Source organism: Gobio gobio (genome assembly GCF_949357685.1).
Source record: "Gobio gobio genome assembly, chromosome: 10".
NCBI lineage: Eukaryota > Metazoa > Chordata > Actinopteri > Cypriniformes > Gobionidae > Gobio > Gobio gobio.
Window position 1 is genome coordinate 39,707,081 of NC_137116.1, and position 24,650 is coordinate 39,731,730.

The 24,650-nt window shown below is 37.4% G+C and overlaps 1 protein-coding gene across 2 annotated transcripts in view; it reads right to left on the reverse strand.

The window, feature by feature from the left end:
- Positions 1-1,007: 1,007 nt before the first annotated feature.
- The window catches only part of prkar2aa (protein kinase, cAMP-dependent, regulatory, type II, alpha A), a 34,716-nt gene continuing 11,073 nt past the window's right edge, over positions 1,008-24,650 (reverse strand). For both annotated transcript variants that reach the window (XM_079828120.1, XM_079828121.1), the window contains 9 exons: positions 14,337-14,372; positions 12,283-12,419; positions 10,661-10,767; positions 7,596-7,749; positions 7,052-7,153; positions 6,805-6,879; positions 3,403-3,468; positions 2,604-2,742; positions 1,008-2,512 (listed from right to left, as the gene is read on the reverse strand). In XM_079828120.1, the coding sequence (XP_079684246.1) occupies positions 2,388-2,512; positions 2,604-2,742; positions 3,403-3,468; positions 6,805-6,879; positions 7,052-7,153; positions 7,596-7,749; positions 10,661-10,767; positions 12,283-12,419; positions 14,337-14,372 (941 nt within the window). In that variant the 3' untranslated portion in view covers positions 1,008-2,387. The remainder of the gene's footprint in view (positions 2,513-2,603; positions 2,743-3,402; positions 3,469-6,804; positions 6,880-7,051; positions 7,154-7,595; positions 7,750-10,660; positions 10,768-12,282; positions 12,420-14,336; positions 14,373-24,650) is intronic.

A 24,650-nucleotide genomic window follows, 5' to 3' on the forward strand; every position in this document is an offset into this window, starting at 1 on the left:
AAATCTTACTATAACCACTCTTACTAAAAAAAAATGGGGTAAGCACACTTATATTCTCATTTCAAGAGATGTTCTGAGTAAATGATTTGTTTGTAACACTTTACAATATGGTTTGATTTGTTAACATTACAGTTAATATATTAATTAGACTAAAAACTAACATGAACTAACCATGATCAATACATGTGTTACTGTATTTATTAATCTTTGTTAATAAAAATACAGCTGTTCATTGTTTGTATATGTTACTTCACAGTGCACATTAACTATGTAAACAAATAGAGAGCAATTTGAGCGCAAGACGCTCGAGACGCGCTCTCTCTCTCGCGCGCTCTCGGTCTCTCTCTCGCACACTCGCGCGCGCGCTCTCTCTCTGTCATGCGCGGTATTGTGGGTTTGGAATGGAATGATTCGTAACATTTTTATAATTGTAACGAGTAACGATGCAGCACATAAAAAATATCGGAGTAAAAGTATTAAACTCATCGAAAATATGTACTGAAGTAAAAGTGGAAGTAGGAGAAAAAAATAATAATACTCTAGTAAAGTACAGATACTGCCTTTTAGTACTTAAGTACAGTAGTGAAGTAGTTCTACTTCGTTACTATACATCTCTGAGTATTTGTGCTAAGCTAGGCTACCATGGGTGCGTCAGAGTTAATGCACGCACAGAGATGAAAATGGTATGTATGGACTTATCTAAAGCTGGGGGATAAGGTGAATAAGCTAAAGTCCCAAAAAGTCGGCGTGTTCCTTTAACATGCTATACACAAATTATCTGTGGGGTATTTTGAGCTAAAACTTCACATAGACACTCAGGGGACATCAGAAACTTATTTTACATCTTGTAAAAAGCCCCTTTACGTTTGAACATAGAGCAAAAATGATATAGAAAGAATGGACTTGTGAAAAGGTCCTTGAAATAACCAGGCATTCACTTCAAGCCTTCATTTCGTGATGAGTGAATTTTGCTAAGAAAAGAGCAGGAAAATGCCAGACAAGTGTCTCAGAGCTTTGAGAAGAGCGACTGTTTAATGAGAATCTCACACAGTAAGATGCAATCAGTCTGTTTCCAGGCACATGTAACCTGTGAGAAACTAGATAAAAAAATGGCTCCGTTGCTCAATAGAGCCCATTAGAGTTTCAAACAATAAAGTAACAATCTAATATTTTTCTCTCAGTTAATTGTAGGGAAGAGTAAATGATAATCAATAAATGAACATTTGCATTAACTCTTTTAATGTAGCCTATGTAAGGTATTGTGTTTCAGAACACCCTCTCCCCAAGGAAAAAAATCCCCAAATAAAAGTAGACACCCTGATTTATCCAAAGTTTATTAAAAGTACAATCTGTAAATGCCGAAACTAGCCAACTCTCAATGGTGATAAACTAACAATAGCCAACTAACGCCCTAAAGAAAAAATAACACTCTAAAACACTTGTATGGTGTCTCCAATCAAAAGATTACAAACAAAACTGATTCCTGACATTTAAATGGCACTGTTCCTGTAATTACAGACCGCACCGTCCAACACACACACACACACACACACACACACACACACACACACAAACATTCGCAACATAAGAGTCCCAGCAGGTTACCAAAATGTCTGCTTTATTTATTTTCAGGACGACTCATTCAGAAAGACTAAAGGGAAAAAATTCTCACTAGATTCGGCCTCGCATCCTCCAATTAGGGGGCGGTGTAACAGCGAGTCAACCCTTCAACAAAAATATGTAATAATAGTAATACATTAATAAATCAATACAATGTGGAGTTTAAGTGAGAAAAATCAGTCACTGTGGATACCACCAGCAAAAACTTTTATGCACCAACAGCAGGGAAAGAAACAGGTCATATTTAAACAAGTTTATCAAAGCTTTGCATTGTCATAAAATGCTCTAAAACGTTAAATTTTTGCACTTTTTTGAAGTTTTTTATTGAAAGATATCAACTTTTTTTCTTGTTTAAACATAGATTCTTTTATCTGGTCTCTTTTTCTCTTTTTTGTTTTTGTTGTGACTGCAAGTGACCATGAGAAAGGATGGGTCCTTGGCTGGGAATTTTTGGTGTAAGTGAATGTGTGTGTGTGTGTGTGTGTGTGTGCGCGCGCGTGCGCATATATCCTCTCCAGGCTGTGGTTAGTTCAGGGTCACAGCAGTTGAGCTGGTAATGCTTTTATTTTGTACTGAACAGCTGACGCAAAACAGGCATGTGTGTGTTTGTGAGGTATGATTTGAAAGTGTGAGCGTGTTGGCTGGAGTATGAGTGCACATAAAAAGGAATGTGTGCCTACAAAATGTTTTGGGAGTGTATAGCCTATGTGTCGTGTTGTATAGTGTGTGTGTGTGTGTATGTGTGTGTAAGGCACGGCCAGTCTGTCTCAGTCCCTCAGGTCCACGCTGGATCCAAACAGAGCCACCAACTGCTCCTCATAATGGGCGATATTCCTCTTCATGATCTCCTTGCATGGTCCCAGCAAGCGCTCGAAGGCTTGTACATCAATCACTGAAATGCATAAATATCAGTTGTGTGAGGTTGTTGGAGCACTTGGCACACATTTCATTTCAGTACAAAAATATAAGTCAGAGACACTTACCCAAGCATTTGATGTCCCCTATAGCATAGGCTGAGGCAGCACGTGGTTTATTAGTGACGAGAGCAAGTTCTCCGAAATACTGCCCTCTACTGCAGCGAGCGATCTCGACCTCAGCGTTATCCTGTCTGTCTGCTTTCGTCTGGGAGACACAGAAAAAGAGCTATTTAAAAATTAAATGTTGGCATTACTGTGAATAAATTAAAATTTAATTATTTTTATACATTGCTAACATCGAGAAGAATTGAAAAAATAATTGGTTGGACCCGCCCAAAACCTAAGCCATAGGTTAAAGGGATAGTTCACCCAAAATGTAATATTCTGTCATCATTACCCTCAAGTTGTTCTAAATCTGTATGAATGTATTTGGTCTGCTGACCACAAAAGAAGATATTTTGAAGAATGTTTGAAACCAAACAGTTGTGGGGCACCACTGACTTCCATTTTTTTTTTCTATAGTATGGAAGTCAATGGGGTCCATCAACTGTTTGGTTACCCATATTCTTCAAAATATCTTCTTTTGTGGTCAGCAGACAAAATAAGTTTATACAGGTTTAGAACAACTTGAGGGTGAGTAAATGATGACAATTGTCATTTTTGGGTGAACTGTCCCTTTAAGCAAAAGTCTCCAGCTAGTCAGGATGCTCACATTTTGGGGGCAATCAATCTATGAATGATGTCTCTGCATTTTAACATAAAAAAAATCTAAACTTTTTTTTTTTTTTTTTTTTACAAACTGAGCATAGTATAATACAACAAAATGAAAGGGATAGATGGAAAAAAGAAAGATAAAGGAACTCACTTTACTCTTCATCATAATCTTCACATCTCCAGACTCCACAATGTAAAAGCAATCAGCCGTATCACCCTGGTAATAGAGCAGCCCATAATAATAATAATGATTAATGATACAATAGCATCAGTCAGAGTCCTGATCTTCAGTTCTGCTCTATTATTATAGTGCTATAATTACACCTGCTTTGTGTGTGTGTGTGTGTGTGTGTGTGTGTGTGTGTGTGTGTGTGTGTGTGTGTGTGTGTGTGTGTGTGTGTGTGTGTGTGTGTGTGTGTGTGTGTGTGTGTGTGTGTGTGTGTGTGTTGGTTCTTTCAGACATGCTGTAGCTGTTCGAGTGTGTGAGAGCTGAACAGAGGATATCAGGACTCTTATGGCAAAGCCCACTGACTCAAAATGACAAATGTGAGATGAATAGAGGTAAATGTACAGCATCTTTACACAGCAAAGGTGGCACAGAAACCAAATCTGAAGCGCTATAAAATCACAAAAATTTGCATTTAGACAGACTGTTTAATGCTTCTATGAAGCGGCATAAATTCCTTTAAATAGGAATTAAAATTGCGGGAAACAATGCTTTGAACATTATTTTAAAACGACAGTTTTAACGAAAGTGTTATAAATGTATTATTTATGAAACAAACAATGAAATTAAAACAAAACAAAAAATACAATCTTTAGTACTGATAGACTATTGTACGGTATAGTTATTTTATATTTATTAAAGCAACACTGTAACTTTCGGCTCTCTAGCGGTTAATAAACTAAACTGCATGCTTCTTGCGGAAGAACAATGTAGCCGGAGCTACTTCTCTCTGTTTATGTCTAAGACGAGTCTCACAGGTACTGGGCTACTCCACAGCGGTGTGACCCAAACCGGACTAAAATAGTCAGAATATAAACACTTATTATCAGTGTACCACAGTGATTCAGGATAAGACAAAAACACGGTTTGGAAAATGGATTTATGATGTACTCACTCAAGTAAAATTTGTAAATTTTGAGCACAAGAAAGTTACATAGTGCAGCTTTAATACAATTGTGCCAGCTGGAACAAATGCTATAAATAAATTATGAATTATTACACCTGGTAGATCACCATAGGATTAAAAGTGGTCAAACGTTTTTCAAGAGCCAGAAAGTCACTTTGGAGCAGGCACAGCAAATGAACAATGATACTTAAGTTAGCGTTTCAGGCAGTACAGCAGATGTCACCTGACCATTGTGAAATATGTTCTCAATAAGATGATTTTTGGAATCTAATCTAACAGTGACGCTGATTGGGTTTAGCATACTGTATCTGAGAGAAATGTAGCAGCACGTTGATCTGCCAATCTCGGCTGTGTAAAGATGCCTTTAGATTACCAAACATATGACATAAGTGGCATTTGGAAACAAATGATTATGCCATTTTTAACTGGTCCCAAAGTGATTTTTAGCAGATATACACTGAACAAAATTATATATGCAACACTTATGTTTTTGCCCCGATTTTTCATGAGCTGACCTCAAAGATCTAAGACTTTTTCTATGTGCGCAAAATTTGATTGTGGACTGTTGAATGTTGGTCCACTCCTCTTCAATGGCTGTGTGAAGTTGCTAGATATTGGCAGGAACTGGAATAGGCGGTCGTATTCACAGATCCAGAGCATCCCAAACATGCTCAATGGGTGACATGTCTGGTGAGTATGCTGGCCATGCAAGAACTGGGATGTTTTCAGCTTCCAGGAATTGTGTACAGATGCTTGCAACAGGGGCTGTGCATTATCATGCTGCAACATGAGGTGATGGTTATGGATGAATGGCACAACAATGGGCCTCAGGATCTCGTCACGGTATCTCTGTGCATTCAAAATGCCATCAATAAAATGCACCTGTGTTCGTTGACCATAACATACGCCTGCCCATACCATAACCCCACCGCCATCATGGGCCACTCGATCCACAATGTTGACGTCAGCAAACCGCTCACTCAAACGACGCCATACTGCCCTGTACTATGAAAACCGGGATTCATCCGTGAAGAGAACACCTCTCCAAAGTGCCAGACGCCATCGAATATGAGCATATGCCCACTCAAGTCGGTTACGAAGACGAACTGCAGTCAGGTCGAGACCCCGATGAGGACGACGAGCATGCAGATGAGCTTCCCTGAGACAGTTTGTGCAGAAATTCTTTCCTATGCAAACCGATTTTTGCAGCAGCTGTCCGGTGGCTGGTCTCAAGATGATCTTGGAGGTGAAGATGCTGGATGTGGAGGTCCTGGGCTGGTGTGGTTACACGTGGTCTGCGGTCGTGAGGCCGGTTGGTTGTACTGTCCAATTCTCTGAAACGCCTTTGGAGACGGCTTATGGTAGAGAAATGAAAATGCAACAGCTCCGGTGGACATTCCTGCAGTCAGCATGCCAATTGCACGCTCCCTCAAAAATTGCGACATCTGTGGCATTGTGCTGTGTGATAAAACTGCACATTTCAGAGTGGCCTTTTATTGTGGCCAGCCTAAGGCACACCTGTGCAATAATCATGCTGTCTAATCAGCATCTTGATATGCCACACCGGTGAGTTAGATGGATTATCTCGGCAAAGGAGAAGTGCTCACTAACACAGATTTAGACAGATTTGTCAACAATATTTGTGAGAAATAGGCCTTTTGTGTACATACCCTTACGAAAAATAACTTGTTTTACCATAGTACAAGTGTAGTAACCATGTTTTTTTGGCTAATTGATTACCATTTATATAACCACAGTTTTACCAGATATATAACCACAGTTTTACCAGAAATACCATGGTTAAACTATGGTTAGAGTAGCAAAACCATGGTTAATTTGTGGTTACCATGGTTTAACTACATTATCATTTTCGTAAGGGTAGAAAAAGTCTTAGATCTTTGAGTTCAGCTCATGAAAAATGGGGGCAAAAACAAAAGTGTTGCGTTTATAATTTTGTCTATGAAGTCAGTTCTCCTTAAATTCTTCAGTATAAACCTTTTCACAATGTACACACACTGTTTCATAGCAGATTTAAAGAAATTCAAAATGTTAATACAATGAAAACACTTATATGCCCAATAGTCCATTTAGCAGTTTAGAGCTGGGCGGTTTACATTTACATTATGATTTGAACAATCATTCAGATTAGCTTTGCTGTATTATACATTGCTTTGTGTGAGTTTACTGTATGGAGTTAAATTGGAGTTATTTAGATACAGGTGTCATGGCAACAGATGGAAGTTATCACAATAACAATGAACATTTGACAACCAGAATTTTCGAATAGCATATCTATTGTTTTACATCTAAAACCTAACAAACTTCTTTTAACAAACTCTTTTGCTTGAAATGTGTAGTTTTTAAAATAAATTATACTTATTGTAAAGACTGTTGTTGTCCAATGATATTTCTACACTCACCTGCATAATGATCCTCTCTCCATCGTGAAATGATTTTACACCCAGCACATCAACAATCTTCATCCTCTCAGGTAGCTATGAAACAGAAAGATGGGGTAAGTATTCATAATTTCATTGTGCAACAATGTTCTTCTCTTCTTCAAAGCTTTTCTTTAATGTTCACTTCAGCTATGCAAACCTGATACTCTGTCACCACTAAACAACATGTTTGGCAATGGAATAAATGTTTTTACAATCGCTTTCTCACCTCTAGTGATTTGAGCAGTGGAACAGACTCGATGAAGATTTCATACATCCTTCTCTTCTTTGCATTATTCTTCACTACGAGTCTACGGAAAGTTGCCCGATCCTGAAACAGACATATCGTTCAGCTGAAAACTCTGTAGTATTAGTATCCGGATTTATGCTTATGTCACACATATACAAGCACTGTGAAAGTGAAGCAGCAGTCATTTAGGCCCGGTTTCACAGACAGGGCTTAGACTAAGCCAGGATTAGGCATTAGTTCAATTAGGACATTTAAGTAACTTTTATAAACATGCCCAAGAAAAAAACATTACTGGTGTGTATCTTGAGACAAAACAATGCCACTGACATATTTTAAGATTTGTCAGTGCAAGATTCTTTCAGTTAAAATAGCTAAAACATGCATTTTAGTCTAGGATTAGCTTAAGCATTGTCTGTGAAACCGGGGGTCAGTGTTTCAACCACAAGGTGGTGCTGTTGTAGAGCACTTTGTCAACCGGGTACGCTGTCAGTTCACTTGCTCTCTCACACACACACACACTCACCAGTCCCCAGAGGGCTCCCTTCTCTGTAGCAATGATGGTTGCAGCACGTGGAGTGTTGTACATGAGGGCCAGTTCTCCGAAACTGCCCTTATTGTCATAATGACCCACACAGCAGCCCACACCATCCTTCTGTACCACAATATCATACACACCCCTGCAAGTACACAAAAACATACATTCAGTTAGTGCTGTGGTGGCAGTTATATTGTTGCTACACTTCATTCTGACCGTTGGGTATTGACATTCAAAATGAGGAACATTACTACGGTTTCAGATAAACAATGAATAGGAATGAACACAAACAGCTTCTTTTTTTTTTTTATTCTCTCAGTTTCTTTATCGAATCACAAATTGAGTCTCAACAAGATTAGGGCTGCTGTAATTACACAAAATCACTGCAGAAGTGAAGAGTCCAGTTCAAAAGAAGGTTATAACCATATTTAGAGATTTACATGGCCAGGTTGCCAAGTCAAGTGCAGCTTCAAGTGGCTGAGGGGCTTTTCACCAAGACATAGATATTACATTACTGTAATAATATAATAGTACTGTAAAATTTTAATTCAAAACAATGCAAATGTTGCCATTTTGAATAACAAACTCTCCTAACAGCAACCACGTAATGTTGCTGTTCCTGTTCACGTCAAAAGAGTGTGTGCGTATGTCCACAGACGGAGCTCAATCGTTTTCATCGAAGCATCAAGTTACTGGACATTACATTTATCTTTTCATTTAAACATATGTAATGCATTGTGCATTGTTAATAGTAACAAAGTATCCAGTGGCAGTACATTTTGATATATTTGCTTATTAGAAAAAGAGTGGAATAGCACTTGTTTACCATGAAATACCCTAATTTCTCAAAGAATCTGAAAACAGTTCATTTGAAGATTCAGGAGACTTTCACACGCTCCCGCCCGCAGCATTGGTCTGGTTTCACACTCAACTTGATTCTATCAAACCCCGGTGCACTTGAGTTCATCTTATGTCATAACAAACGTGCACACCGCATGATAGAAAGCAGAATGAGGTCAATATATTGAGTTTTTTATTCATTTGGTGCTATTATGCGAAGCAGAGTAAACAACATTTGGGTTTACTGTATGTGTCGCATGAAGGCTGCTTGCTTGCAAAAGGACTCTTTTGAGGAGACAGCGGATTGCCATTTATTTGCCGCCTTGATAGCACATGCGATGCGCGATTACACTGCAGGCTCACTCTCGCTCACATTTCAGGTAAATCGTCAACACTATCACACCCCTTACATAGTCATCGGCTAAAACTTTTCTTCCTGAATAAGTGTGCACCCGAGTCTATATTACTTTCACATTCACGTGAATTGTGCCACAGTTTGAGTGCAACAGGTTCGGTATCCCGGTGCGCACCCAGGCCTGCATGACAGCTTTCACATTAGCAATTTTTCATGCCAACCATGCCCCGTTTCGAACTAAACTGTCAGGGTGAAAGCACCCTCAGGGCCCTATTTTAACGATCTGAGCACATCAGGTCTGAAGCACATGGCGCAGGTGCACTTAGGGTGTATCCGAATCCACTTTTAACGACGGAAAAAACTGTCAGTGTGCCAGGTGCATGGTTCCAAAAGGGTTGTACCTAGTCTCTTAATGAGTCATGGGTGTGTTTTGGTCCTAACATGCAATGAGTCTCATCTGCCATTCCCTTTAATAGCCAGTTGCGCTTGGAACATGGCGGATTTGCTATTTTCATGGCGGAATTTGCGAGCGAAAAGACTGAACGCTTCTCCAGAGAGTAATCCTTTTATTTTTTATTATTTAAAAATGTTTGTGTGCTGCTGCACGTCCCTGTGTGTAACAAGCTGCATGTACATACTGTATATTTTGTAATACCACAAAAAATACTCCGCTATTGACTTTAAATCAGGTTTTTTTTGGTCAATGGCAGAGTCGTTTTTAGTTGCCTCAAAATAGCATCACGCCAACAATGCGCCTGAACACACCTCGTCAGGCTAAAACTAGCAAAAAACACTTGCATGTATGATAGGGCCCTCAGTCTCTCAAAGGTCCTTTCCGAGAGCTTACTCTGCTCTGATTGGTCAGACGGTACTGCACATCATTTTAATCATTCCCACAGGTCTTGTGCTTATAATGCAGGAAGTTCCCGCAAACATTTATTCACTTTAGCATGTAGGTTGTATAAGTAAATAAATCCATGCAGATTATAAAATCAAATTAGTTATATGCTCTACACGGCTCCGAGGGTTAATAAAGGCCTTATGAAGCGAATCGATGCGTTTGTGTAAGAAATAATATCTATTTATGGACTTCAAAAACGAAGCAACAGTCACTGCCATAATAAAGCTTGGAAGAGCCAGGACATTTTTTTTATATAACTCTGATTGTATTCGTCTGAAAGAAGAATGTCATATACACCTAGGATGGCTTGAGGGTGAGTAAATCATGGACTAATTTTCATTTTTGGGTGAACTAACCCTTTAATAGCCTATGTACTGTATTGTCCAGTGTTATTTTACATTTGATTACTTTTAGTTTCTGTAGTATTTCTGTACCTGAATATTAGTGTTAGACCTACCCAAAAAATGTAATGTGTACTCTTATTCTATTGCATTCATTTGTGCTACTTTTTTTCCAATTTAATTCAAAGATTGAAATCAATCTTCCTTGTGTTGTGTAAACTCTTGAGCAACAAAATTACACTAATGTAAAAACACAAAAACAATGAGTGGGGAGACATTTAGGTGAGATAAAAGTATTATTTTTTTATGTCAAAAAAAGGCCCCTCCCCCCAACTCTCCCCTCAAAATTAAAAAAATCCCCCCATAAGAATCACCTAAGGGGGGAATTCCCCCCCATTTCCCAAAACTAAATTCAGGCCCTGGGTATGTAAACCGAAGTGAGACTGGAATTGCTGATGACTCGTTTTGGCAGTTCAGAATAAAATGTCCTTTCTTTTAGGTGACAATAACTTGTGCACTTTGATCTTTGAAACTGTGCAGACCTTTTCATTCAAAAACAGTTGTATTACACACTATATGAAAGATAATATTTGAAAAAACACTTTAAAATAAATACCTCTCGATTACATAAAAGTTATCCCCATCATCTCCCTGATCAATGACGTGATCTTGTGGCTGCACAAGAACCTCAAACATGGCGTCCAGCACCTCTGAAAACTGCTCCTGTACCAGAGAGAGAGAGAGAGAGAGAGAGAGAGAGAGAGACAAAGCGTCTGATGAAGGAAATGTGTTTGTGTTCTGAATCATATAGTACAGATTTAGGCAAAAAAAATATAATTTTTTAAATAGGCAAGTTTCTTATGGTTCACATAACAGCTAGACAGAGTGCAACAGAAAGGAACAAAGCGTGGTGGTCTCCAGACAACAACTCAACTTTTTGTTACAAAGTTTTTAAGGGGTGAATTTAGAGGCGCATATTTTGAAGCAGGTTTTACTTTTGGCATAAAACTAAACCATAGTCAACATCACGTTTATGTGTGCATGCATGTTACATGACATCAGCAGGAAATAAACCACACTTATCAGTTCAAGTAACAGTATGTTAAATAATTTCCTCCAACAATGACCCGATAGTGGCTGCTTAAAGGAGTACTCCACTTTTTTTGAAAATAGGCTCATTTTACAAGTCCCCTAGAGTTAAATAGTTGAGTTTTACCGCTTTTGAATCCATTCAGCCGATCTTTGTATCTGGCGGTAGCACTTTTAGCATAGCTTAGCATACATCATTGATTCTAATCAGCCCATTAGCATCTCATTCAAAAAATGACTGAAGATACTTTCAATATTTTTCCTATTTAAAACTTGACTCTTCTACAGTTCATTTGTGTGCTAATACCAACTGAAAATGAAAAGTTGCGATTTTCTACACCTATATGGCTAGGAACTACTTTCTCATTCCTGCGTAATAGTCGCAGATCTTCGCGGCCGTACCATGGCTGCAGCGGCGCAATGATTGGTTGGTATTCTGTGAAACATGGTGGTAGTATACACCTTCGACTTACTATCACAGCCCTTTACAACACACAGAACCATGGCTAATCACACAGGTAAATCCACAACACAATTTGTCGGCTGCAAGCCTGAAACTTTCTCTGCAACTACACGAACTTAGTGCCGGTCACATTGAAAGTTACCTAGCTGGGGGCTACTTTTAGGCGCTGTAATATCATTGCGCTGTTGCAGCCATGGTACGGCCGCGAAGATCAGCGACTATTACGCAGGAATGAGAAAGTAGTTCCTAGCCATATAGGTGTAGAAAATCGCAACTTTTCATTTTCAGTTGGTCTTAGCACACAATGTAACTGTAGAAGAGTCAAGTTTTAAATAGGAAAAATATTGAAAGTGTCTTTGGTCATTTTTTGAATGAGATGCTAATGGGCTGATTAGAATCAATGATGTATGCTAAGCTATGCTAAAAGTGCTACCGCCAGATACAAAGATCGGCTGAATGGATTCAAAAACAGTAAAACTCAACTATTTAACTCTAGGGGACTTGTAAAATGAGCCTATTTTCAAAAAAAGTGGAGTGTTCCTTTAAGTAAGGCACGTGTGATCAGTCGCACAAGCAAACCAAACCTGACTCACTGGCCTGCACACATACAACCTGGATGACGTCTGTTAACAGTTTAACAGCCCTCATATCTCTCTGTGTGTGTGTGTGTGTGCGCGTGCGCGTACCTGATCAAGAGCCTTGAACAGCAGAATGTCCTTGCAGGCCTCCTGTAATCTACAACGCTGCTCGTCTGTTTTTGGATGAACAACTCTCGGCTCAGAGTCTTCCTCATCATCATCAGGGTTAAAGGCCTCCGCACACACTATGAAAACAAATAACTATTTAATTACTTGCCAGAAATATTCACCAAAGCCACATGCATGGGAATCAAAAACACTTGAAAAGGAGTTTCAATGCCAAAGTGTATCTATTTATACTGTGCAAAAATAATAAAAACAGCTTGTTGTTTATAATATTAAGTATTTGGCTATTCATAATAAAAAGCAGCTTTAAAGAAAATTATGCCAAATCTACACTACAGTTCAAAAGACAGTAGGATTTTTTTTTTTTTTTGAAGAAATGAATAAATTTAAGGCCCTGATATAATCACGCCGAAGTTCTTTGCTTAGGGGTAAAACGAAGTTCGAAACATGTGACCAGAGATATACTGTAAGCGAACATCTGACGTCGCCCACACTGCTGAGAGCGGTGTTTAGATGAATATGTAAATATGTGCTGCACGCTTTCCTCTCAATAACAAATAAGCACACTAAAAATTGAGAAAACAGCAAGCCTAAGAAAAGCATCTTATCATAACAACTTGGATATGTTTGCACGAGCGCAGCAATTCAGCACTCTAGTAAAGTCATGTCACGTTTATTTATATAGCGCTTTATACAATAGATTGCTTAAAATCAAGCAGCTTTACCGTATTAAACATAAACAACAGCGTCTCGTTTCATCAGAAGACAACTTAATTTTCTACTATAAAGTAGCTCACTCGACGGACTGAAAAGGAGAAAGGAACAAGAAAAGATATGACATGAAAGAAGGCGGAGCCTCCGTGCACACCTGTCTATTACGTAATCGCCATGGACCAATGGTAGTACAAAGGTCTTTACCAGCCGTAGCTAACTTTTCCGGAAAGTTCGCTTTGGCAAGCTGTTTCGAACTCCCAAAATGAACTCCAAACGTAGTTCCTTTTGGCCTGATTTTGTACGAAATGACGTCACATCAGTTAATTCTTCGATTCCGCTTAAAATATATTATGGCCTTTGCTTCCCATTTCAAATAAATGTTGTTTTATAAACTTTCTACTTATCAAAGAATCCTGAAAAAATGCATGTTTACACAAAAACATTTTCAACATTAAAAAAAAAAAAAACTTGAGCAGGGTTGCAAAGGGGCTGTTTCCAGTTTCCAAAATAAAAATTCTGGAAAGTTACTAAAGTTACTTTTCCCTATTCTTGAGGAACAAATAAGCATATTAGAATGATTTTTGAAGGATCATGTGACAAAGAAGACTGGAGTGATGATGACTGCTGAAAATTCAACTTTGACATGACCGGAATAAATTGAATTTTTATATCAAATAGAAAGTTATTTTAAGCTATAGTTAAAGTTATTTTAAATTGTAATAATATTTGTAACTATTTTTTGATCAAATAAATGCAACCTTGGTGAACATGATGTCTTTCAAAAACAAAAAATCTTACCAACCCCAAACTTTTGAACAGTAGTGTAGGAGAAACAACTTACATTTAGTTGTTACAAACAAATAAATAACTAAATATTTAGTTCTCTTAACTATTGGCAACATGTTTATGTTGTATGGCACATTTTACATTTTATTTCCTCTCAAATTTTCCACCTGCAACCCTTTATTGGCTCTAGAAGCGTTGATGACGGAATGGACAATGCTTAACTTCACACGTCACTGGAAAAAAAAGTATTCTTCTCAATGCATTAAACATGTCTTTACAGGTAGCATATCTAGATTCCTTCATATGATGATGTAAGATTTTAAAAATCCCACATCAAAGGAATGTATACGTTGAAAGAGGGATTTTTTTTTTTACTGGAACACTATTGAAAGGGGCAGAATGAGTGGGCATACTGGCGACATAATTACTATAAAACAAACACAAGGGGAAATGACGGAAAGGCAGAACACTTATCTGACACTCACACACACACTTTAAACCACATGATTAGTGCAATGACGTCAAACAGAACTCACCCGACACTCTCCGGTTAAATCTGCTGGGGGGAGGAGCTGTGGAGAGAAAGACAGAGAGAGAGAGTTAATGACTGTTCAAATTCTCCCATGCTCGCTGAGAGCTGCAGACTCAGACAATGTTAACGGTCAAATTTACCCGTCTCCAAATCTCACATGTGCCCTTCAGTAACTGTGGGGGCGTGTTAAATATTCGGTAAGGTCAGTCAAAGGCCTGTCCTACAGGCTGTACCAGTTTCAGGAGATTGCAATTATGTGTGTACGATCACAGCTGAGTGCACTAGCACGACTCTCAGGAGCCCTGCAGGTCTGCACACCCTCCTCCTCTTCTCTTCTCATGGCGCTGTTACAATCCATCAGTCCATTAACTCTTTGGTGTAAAACTAGCAATAATCTTTCAGTCACATACACACTCCCTTGTTAGTGAACTACCCGTCTTAAGACGTTCTGCTCATAACCAATAGCTCTATAACAAACACAGATTTTCACATACCAAAATGTATCATCATGTTTGAACACTTTCTTAAAATAATTAATCTGCAACACAATACTCAACGCATGCTCACGTTAAATGCCACCGTATTTACACATAAGCATTCAGATTTACACCTCTTTGCAAATTACTTAACACCGTGTGCGTGTGTACAATGCCCAGATAAGGCGGCTTAATACACGGACTTGTTGCGAGAGCACTCAAAGAAATGAGTGCGTGCATGAGCGCATGAAGTATTGTGAGATGGGGTGCTTCAACCTCACGTGTAGGGGATATCAAGTGGACAAAGTTGCCATGACAACAAAATACAAGGAAGACCTCCTCATCGCTATAACAACTATCCCCCCCAAATACACACCCACTCACTCTCTCTTGACAACCAGAGAGAGAGAGAGAGAGAGAGAGAGAGAGAGAGAGAGAGAGAGAGAGAGAGAGAGAGAGAGAGAGAGAGAGAGAGAGAGAGAGAGAGAGAGAGAGAGAGAGAGAGAGAGAGAGAGAGAGAGAGAGAGAGAGAGAGAGAGAGAGAGAGAGAGAGAGAGAGAGAGAGAGAGAGAGAGAGAGAGAGAGAGAGAGAGAGAGAGAGAGAGAGGGAAAAAAGAGAAAGAGAAACACAGGGACATAGGAAGGAAGAAAAAGGAAAGAATAATGGGTGAGGGCAATATTTAAAAAAATATACAAAGTTGATCCATTTTGGAATCATCAATGGATAATTTACTCCGAAATGAAAGTTGCGTCATCATTTACTCACCCTCATGTCAGTTTGAGCCCGTATGAATTTGTTTTCACACGCACACATATACGGATGTCACTTTACATTTATTCCCATAATCGATCATTGTTTAAATTAACGATCAATAAATCGATTAATTGTTAACCGCTTAAATCATAAGCACTACTAAGTCATCACATTACTGAACCACTTGAAACAGAGCTTTAAAAAGACATTATTTACTGAAAATCTTTCCCACCACCATCGTTCTCACATTTCATTTGCAGTTGCATTTTTGCAGTGTGGCTTCAGAAGAGATGGAATATAGTCACACTGAAGTCTGATACTTGCATGAGTATCATAGTACTATCATGGATAGCATCACTATCCACTTTTCTTGTATGAAAACAGAGGCTTAGCCATAATGTTTGTTTAAAATTTCTTGTTTTTTTGATGCCATGTTAGCATTCGGGTTATTTACATGGCAAACACAAGGTCAATATCACAATCCATAAAATGTAAATACTTTTTTATATAAAACATTTCAACTTGACGTAAGATTGAAAAACGAATCCTGTTTTATTATACACTATCGTTCAAAAAGTCAGTAATTTAAAAAACAAAGTCATTATTTTATTCAGCAAGGATGCATAAAACCTGCTATATGATTAAAATATACAAAAACCACTAAATCATTTTTAGATATTTTGCTGACTTGCATTATCCCAAATTATTCCAACAATGTTTAAATACAGAGAAATCCACAATTTTAACCAGTGTATTGGCCCTTTTGTGGTCTTTGCGTGCCAGCCAGTGACGTCATATCCACGTCACTGTCAATTTCCGCTTATGTACAATGGAAACACCAAAGACACTTATAGTGTTTCCCATACATTGATTTATTTGTGGCGGCCAGCCACAATATGCGCACATTGACAGCCACAAATAAATGCTTCCTATTCAATAACTAGACTGGCGGCCCGAAAATATAGTTAAACTTCTCATAATAACATAAAAAGTCTCTAAATGTCGTGTTTTGTGGCATTGCTGTCAAACAAACAAAAATCTAAAGATATCGCGGATTTGTGTCCTTGGCCCTGTCCCAAATGGCACATTTCATGTGCACTTTCGGTCTTGTGGACTTACAATGGCTGTAAGTGCGCATGTCCGTTAAGTCATGAGACTGTAGAGTGTCCCATTTGTCATTTTAGGTTTCGGTATGTGCCCTAGATGCGCACTTTTGCCGAGCCCGCAGTGAAGCGAGCGCCACAGCAGACTTCTTCCCAACATAGCGCCGACATAGCACATGTTACATCATGAAAGTGCAGACTCGTAGGAAGTGAGTGTTTAGTGTGGCATTTGGGACAGGGCCCTTATCAAAAGGCCCTTACCCTGTTTGCGCCGGGTAAAGAGAAGTGCGCACTTCATTCAGCACATGATCAGGTTCGGTTCTCAATACCGGTTCACAGTGAATGCAGTCAACTCCATCTGTGCATGTGCTGAGTTTAGGAATGTAGCATTTGGGAATGTAGCGGGCAACAGTTACGGATTATTTTCACATTTGCATAGCATTTTACTAGATTTGTAATGAGACTAAAATAAAAGCTCAAATGCATTTTCTATCAAAATAAAAGCACACAGGTTTCTCTCTTTCATGACTATTTTTCAGTGCGTTTGTTTTACAATATATGGCTATTACTGTCATAGGAATAATATTATAACATTATTATTATTATGTAGTGTAATGTAGACTGAGACACTATATCACACAACTAAAAAGAGTTAGTTTTTTTTGTTTTGTTATGTTTTACTCTCAAAGTGCACCAGATGAATTTAACTTTAAAATGTACGAAATTTTAAAATGTGCGAACCCCCTAGACTAGAGCGACGAGGTCAACCCACCACAGTTTCACAAAATCCAGTGGGAAACACTGAATATATTATGTGTTTTACTAGTCAGGTGAGCAACTGTTTGGATACTTTACAGAAAACTATTCATTGTTATATAGCCCAACACAGTTAGTCTTATTGTTTGAATCTCTTGTTTTCTTGATTGAATCTTCTTGTTTTCTTATTTGTTTGTACCATCATGCCTCAGAGACAACACTATTTTGTCAAGTGGCTAACTCATAAAATCATTTAACACCACAAGTCATTCAGCTTTTATTAATATGATATTCTAATATTGATATAGCTCACTGCAATGAGTCTCATAGCAGCCTCCGAGCAAACGCACAGAATAACTTTATAACATAACTCTCCACATTCAAACGTATTTAGTATGATTGTTTTGACCAAGTAAAACAGTGCTGCGTTACCCCACAATTTTAATTGGTCAAATAAAGTGACCTGTACGAGTAGTAATTCAGCACTTGTGGCCATTTCATTAGAATGAAATAAAATAATGTGAATTTAAGTGATCAAACATAACCGTAACAAAGTTCAGGGAAGAAGGATCTTGGACGTAAAACGTAATTTTAAATCATAACATAAACAAAACAAAAAAGAACAAAAAAAAAAAAAAGAGCGGCACTAGTCACTAAGCATAATAAAAAAGCAGCATAAAATCTCCCAGGCTCTCGGCCTCTGCCCTGCTTCAAACCACAGTAATGTTTATATAAAACTAATACATTATCTCATCCATGAACATGATTTCTGCCTGAGATCCATCGGCTGTGTTGGTGAAAACGCCAACTCCCATGATTCCACATTTGTTCACAGCGTCATCAAGCTACACCTTTGTTATTGCTTAGAAAAAGCAACCAGCAACAAAATGTACATACTACCTGTGATAATAAAGGACAATTATAAATTATTTCTATTTTAAATAAATGCTGTTCTTTTGAACTTTCTATTCATCAAAGAATCAGAAAAATGTATCTCAATTTCCACAAAAATATTTAAGCGCACAACTGTTTTCAACATTGATAATAATAAGAAATGTTTATTGAGTTTATTTAATGTTTAAATCAGCATATTAAAATGATTTCTGGAGGATCATGTGACACTGACTACTGGAGTAGTGATGCTGAAAATGCAGCTTTGCCATCACAGGAATAACATATATTTTAAAATATAATATACAATACTAATATTATTAAATTGTAATAATATTTCACAATATTACTGTTTTTGCTGGGGGTTTTTTCCAAATAAATGCAGCCTTGGTGAGCATAAGAGATTTCTTTCAAAACCATTTAAAAAGTCTTACTGACCACAAACTTTTGAACAGTAGTCTATATACACATCATCTAGATATAGGGAATAATAATATTTTCCATGATTAAAAAAAAAACAAATCTATTGGAAAACTACAGAACTTCTACTTCTATGGGACATTCTTGCCCATTTTCAATCCGACTGCTTAGAAAAGTATATGATTGGAGGTATTACATATTACATATATTACGTAACCCTGCCAGAGTTTAATATATTAGGATTAGGAGTTTGTTCAAATCACTAAGCTTAAGCATGAGCAACACACAACTACAAAGAACAGCAATCAAAAAAAGTACAAAACGTAAGGGTTGTCCTGTCTTCTTATCTCCCTCCATGTCATTCTAGATATCCTCATGCAGTCTTATCACTCTCTCTCTGATTGCTGGCAAATATTAGCCAGAGGGAGAGAGAGAGAGAGAGACACTAGTAATTTTAAAAGTAAACAGAATATGTTTGTGTGTGATCTCTGTGATGGTACAGCTAAAATCACTTATCATGTGAGAGTCAGCAACTAAACTACAAACAGTTGCGTGCCTTCTCTCTCACACAACATGCATAACAACCATACCAAAACATGACAATAAACAAACACATATAAACATCAAATCAAATGGAAAAACTGAATTTTCAGCATAAACACTTTAGTCTTCAGTCACATGATCCCTCAGAAATCATTCTAATATGCTGATTTGCTGCTCAAGAAACATTTATTATAATAATATTAATTATAATATAATAGTGTAATAATAATAATAATAATAATATTATAATATATAAAATTGTACCCCAAACTTTTGAACGGTAGTGTACATGACATTAAAAATGATTTTTACATTATAATTTTTTTTAAATACAGTATATGAATACAAAAATATATAATATTTACCATTTACATTATTGTACTAAACATATTGTACACAATACTGTACAATTCAGTACAAAATATTTGAAAACAGACTGTGCGTTATACATTGCCAAATTTTAGAGCAGACATGATGGACCCTTTCACAGACTGCGATGATGTGCTTTAACGATCATCAGCATCCTGCAAAGTTTTTTATATTTTCATAAATGTAAATTCCCTTTTAAATATTACATTACAAAAAAAACTACTTAACGCTGCTGTGAGGGTGTTTCTAATACAGCAGCTATGGGACGGTAAAATTGACGTCTGTCTTCTGACCGCTGTTATCAATCTCTCTAGTTTGTTGTGGGGGTTTTCTTTTGCTATTTGAACACCAAAAATATATTTCATGTAGGGCTGGGACAATATATCGATGCATCGTGATTCGTGGATCGATTCTGAGATTTTGCGAATGCATCGCGATTCCCTCTCAAATCGATTCTGAGCTTCGCTTTTAACAGCATGCTCAAATGCTCACAAAGAAGAGTGCTTGTGTGGTCGGCTAAGTCTGTACTTGCACCTTAGAATGTTTTTATGACGTGAGATTAATGTAAACAGCCCACTGCAAACACCCTTATAATTTGCTTCAACCTTTTAAAATTTGATGAATGATTATAGAAAGTTAAAGTGGTGTGTGTAGGGAATTGAAAGAAAGCAGAGTCAATACAGCTGTTTCTAAAGCACGCAGTGCCATCGGCTGTTAAAAACTAAGCTCAGAATCGATTAAAGAGAGAATAGTGATGCATTCATAAAATCTCAGAACCGATCCAGAATCATTTCTTGATTTGCAATGCATCGATTTATTGTCCCAGCCCTAATTTAGATGTCTCTAATTCACTGCTATAGAAGTTTACCCAACTATGACGACTTCTGCTTCTGAGTAACCTGGAAATATGAAAAGGGTCAACTTTATTAGTCGATACTAGGCATTTGCCAGTATCAAATTTTCATGTTGCGTTAATTGCTGAAGCTTTTATCACGGTATACGGTATTATCACGATATTGAAATTTGTTGCAAAAAAAGTGGTCATACTATAACAGGTTTAAAAACTCTCTTATAACAAAAATAACCAAACATACAATAAAGCAATACACAAAAATGTATAAAGTAAACAAATATTTTAACATTAAAGTGCAAAAAAATTATAAAGAACAATAGGTAATACTTTACAATAAGGTCTCACTAGTTAATGCATTAACATTTACAAAGAGCGAATAGCTACATTTTTACAGTTATTATTCTTTGATAATGTTAGTTACAAAAAGCAACTGTTAGTGTTAGCTCAGGTCCATTAAATAATACAGTTACAACTTTTGATTTTAATAATGTGGCATTATTTTGCTGAAATTTACATTGAACTAAGATTAATAAATGCTTTAGAAGTATTTTTCATTGTCAGTTTGTTAATGAATGAACTAATGTTACATAATAGAGCCTTATTGTTTTCATTCAGCCGTTCCATAATGTGCTCGGCTCATGCCCGTTGGGTTTCAGTGGTTGATAGGTAAAGTATTCTTAATATGCATTCTAAAAATCTGAATAATTCGTGAGAAATAATTATTCACGGTATTTTGAAGTGCCCACGACAACAATATTGTGCATGTTCATTATTGCGGTATATCGTATTACCGTATACCGGCACATGTCTAGTCGATACTATAATCTCAAATTAATTGGTCTATGGCCAACTCATAAGACCTGTTTACACCTGGTCACTTTATGCGTTTTTACGGTTTGAATAGCCATTTTTGTTAAAACTTCTATTTACAATTGGCCACATAAATGTGTCTCCGCAAAATGAACACAAATCCGATCTTTTATTACTATGCTATAGAGTTCACATCAAATAAAGAAACAGATATAAGCTGCAATTTATCTATCATCAGATAATTTCAAGATCAAAGACCACAACAGGAGAGAAAGCGGCCTCAGCACTGGTAAGTAGTCTCTCTACTTTGAATGCAGATGACTGTTGAGCTTCAGGATGTGACGCCGAACTTGGTTTCATTTGCGGCAGTTTTGTGCGTCGGCTTGCTGAAGAGACACTTACTCAGCTACTCATTTGCAACGGGCCATATATCTGTGGCGATGCGTGTTGAGATTGCACTGTCATATCTGGTTACCGTGAGCCAGTAGCCTATAACACACTCACACGTTTCCAAAATGTACATAGCTTCAGCAACCAGATGCATTTAAACTTGTCCAGTTTCATTTGTAATAAGTCTCAAACCATCTCCTAAAGTGGTTTGAGTGATCGGATTTAAATTAGGGATGCTCAAAACGGTTAATTTTCCCGACCGACAACCGCCACTCATTATCCGATTATTAACCGTTAACTGATAGATTGTAATATTGAATTGACATTAAATAAATATACAATTGAAGAGTGTCTGTGACCCGTTAAAAAGACACTTTTTCCATGGGTTTATTTTACTGTGCAAACCGCAGTATACAGAACAGATCAACAAAAACATCAGAACCTGGATTCACATCATCAAATGTTCACGCACCTGCAGCGTTTCTGCCAACAGAGAAAAACGGAATAAAATATTTGTAAAAAGCATAAAATAAATAGGCCTACACTAAATATTTTTCACTTAAATAATTAACAAATTAAGATGACAAAACGAAAACACTGATTCCGTTTTAAGCTTTAAAGAACCGGAATAGTTTTTTCCCGTCAAACTAAGTTTTTTTCATCATATAAAAAAACCAGGCCTACCTCAATCCACAACTTGACTGGTTTTACATTTTTTTTAAAGTAGCATGTCTAAGTGGTGCAGGGGCGTGGGAAGTGGGGGTGCGGCAAAGGATTTCAAAGGATTGTAAATGCAATGCAAATTTTTGTTAATTTTATTCATTTTTAAAATTTAATAATTTATTTGTAATAAACATTTTAAGTGGCCCATTAAAAAGTATTATTTATTTGTTGAATTATGTTTTTAAAACGATTCCGTTCATTTCTGAAGCTCATTCTGCTCAGCACTGCACGCTAGGGCTGCTCGATTATGGAAAAAATCATAATCACGATTATTTTGGTCAATATTGAAATCACGATTATGTAACACGATTATTTCACATGACTTTGGGAATGTGTGTTGTATTTATTAAAAATACACCTTTCAACAATTCAATTGAAATTGTAACATTTGTTGTACTTTTTGAACTATTAAAATAAATAATATAACATATATTCAAATCAAAGTATAAAAGTATTCATGTAAAAATGATAATCACAAATAAATAAGATCAACAATATGGTTCGGCTAGATATGCTTTTCAGGTACGTCTAACCTTAGTTTTCAGGTACAGAAATGTCTCAAATGTAAAATAACATTGCATATTTGAGTGCATAAATTAAAGATGAATCCTATTAAACTTACAAAAGCTATTCAATCCGGATCGGATATGCGTCGTCTTTATCGACTGTATAAAGTTCACTTAAGGCATATACAGACTATGTCTGCTAGGATACTCATCAAGATGGACATGTTGACATACGTTTTGTGTGAGTTTGTCCGTTCAAGTGCAAGACTTGAAAGAGAACTCAGTATTTGTGCGCTGAGAGACGTGTGCGCGCTATCGGATGAGCGCACAGAGATACATTTCCTCACAGCGCGCGCGGCTTCTCATTCACGTCTTCTGGCACTAAACCCGGGTGATGACGGTGAAAACGACTGGTCATATTCAAACACACGGCAGCACTCGCATGCATTGAACAAAGTTTACAAAGAGAGAATTATATGAAAAATATGAGGGGAAAAAGGACGTTTACACGGCACCCCTGCTCTCGTCAGTTTTTGTTTCTTTATTAGATTGTCATAGGTCACTCTGTTTAATTTTCAAGTGGTTAAACAAATTCGTGGTGTTCCCTTGCGTTGCAGCCACTACCATGTAGCAAATCTTGCACGTAGCATGTTTCTGCTCGTCGTCTGATTCCTCGAAGCCAAACTGTTCCCAGACAACGGAGTTGGTTTTGCCTTTTTTGCTCACCAAACGCTGCTGTAACTGCCCTCCTTCTGCCATCTTTACTCGCGCAGAGTTTTTAAATTCCAGCGGATGATATGCACACGAGACTCCCGATCTGAGAAAGTTTGTGGCTTCGGGAGGGGCGGATGAGCACATGCGCGTTTCATTCAGAACGCAAGGCAAAATAATCGTTTTTTCTCGATTGTACTATTTTGGTGATCGTTGGGAGGCAAAATCGAAATCGAAATCGAAATTCGATTAATTGCACAGCCCTACTGCACGCTCAACCCAGAACTCAATTTGTGACATGCTGGATAAAACATAGGTCTATCTGAAATAAATAGATTGGGCTGCCCTTGACTAAAGTTTTTTTTCTTTTCTAGTTGTTCATTTAAGCCGTTGTTCACACTGCACCGCTGCCTCCATGTCATTGTCTGCTATAGGCTATACTATTTGCTTATTATTTATTAAATCCGGGCAATTTGGTTGATTAAACATAGATTAAAATTAAGATACAATTTATACAAAACAAAATTCACTTTAAAGAAAGGCTTTCAACAAAACTTTTTGAAGTGTTATTGAACTTAATGAAGACCCCCGTCTTCTGACATTATGCATCTTATGTGTCCTGTTCACTTTTGAGGGGCTGCTGGCAGACGGTCGCCCAGTATTTTGTCGGAATAATAAGGTTTCTTTCTCGCAAAACCTTATAGTATGCCTCCTGAACATTTTTCATATATGGCACGCGTCTCACTGTATTATCACGTGATACTTTTGTATCCTTTTTGTAAAGATTTAGCCTGGTCGCCATTCACTGCCATTACATGGAGAAGCGCGAACAGGACGTTTTTCAAAATTTCTCCTTTTGAGGTCTGAAAAAGATAGGACATAGGGCATTACAACAACAGCAGGGTGAGTAAAAGATGACTTTATTTTCATTTCAGGGTGAACTATCCCTTTTAACAAGTCTTTACTACCTTTCTGAACCTTGAAAGTGTTAATTAAACTGCTGTCTATGGATG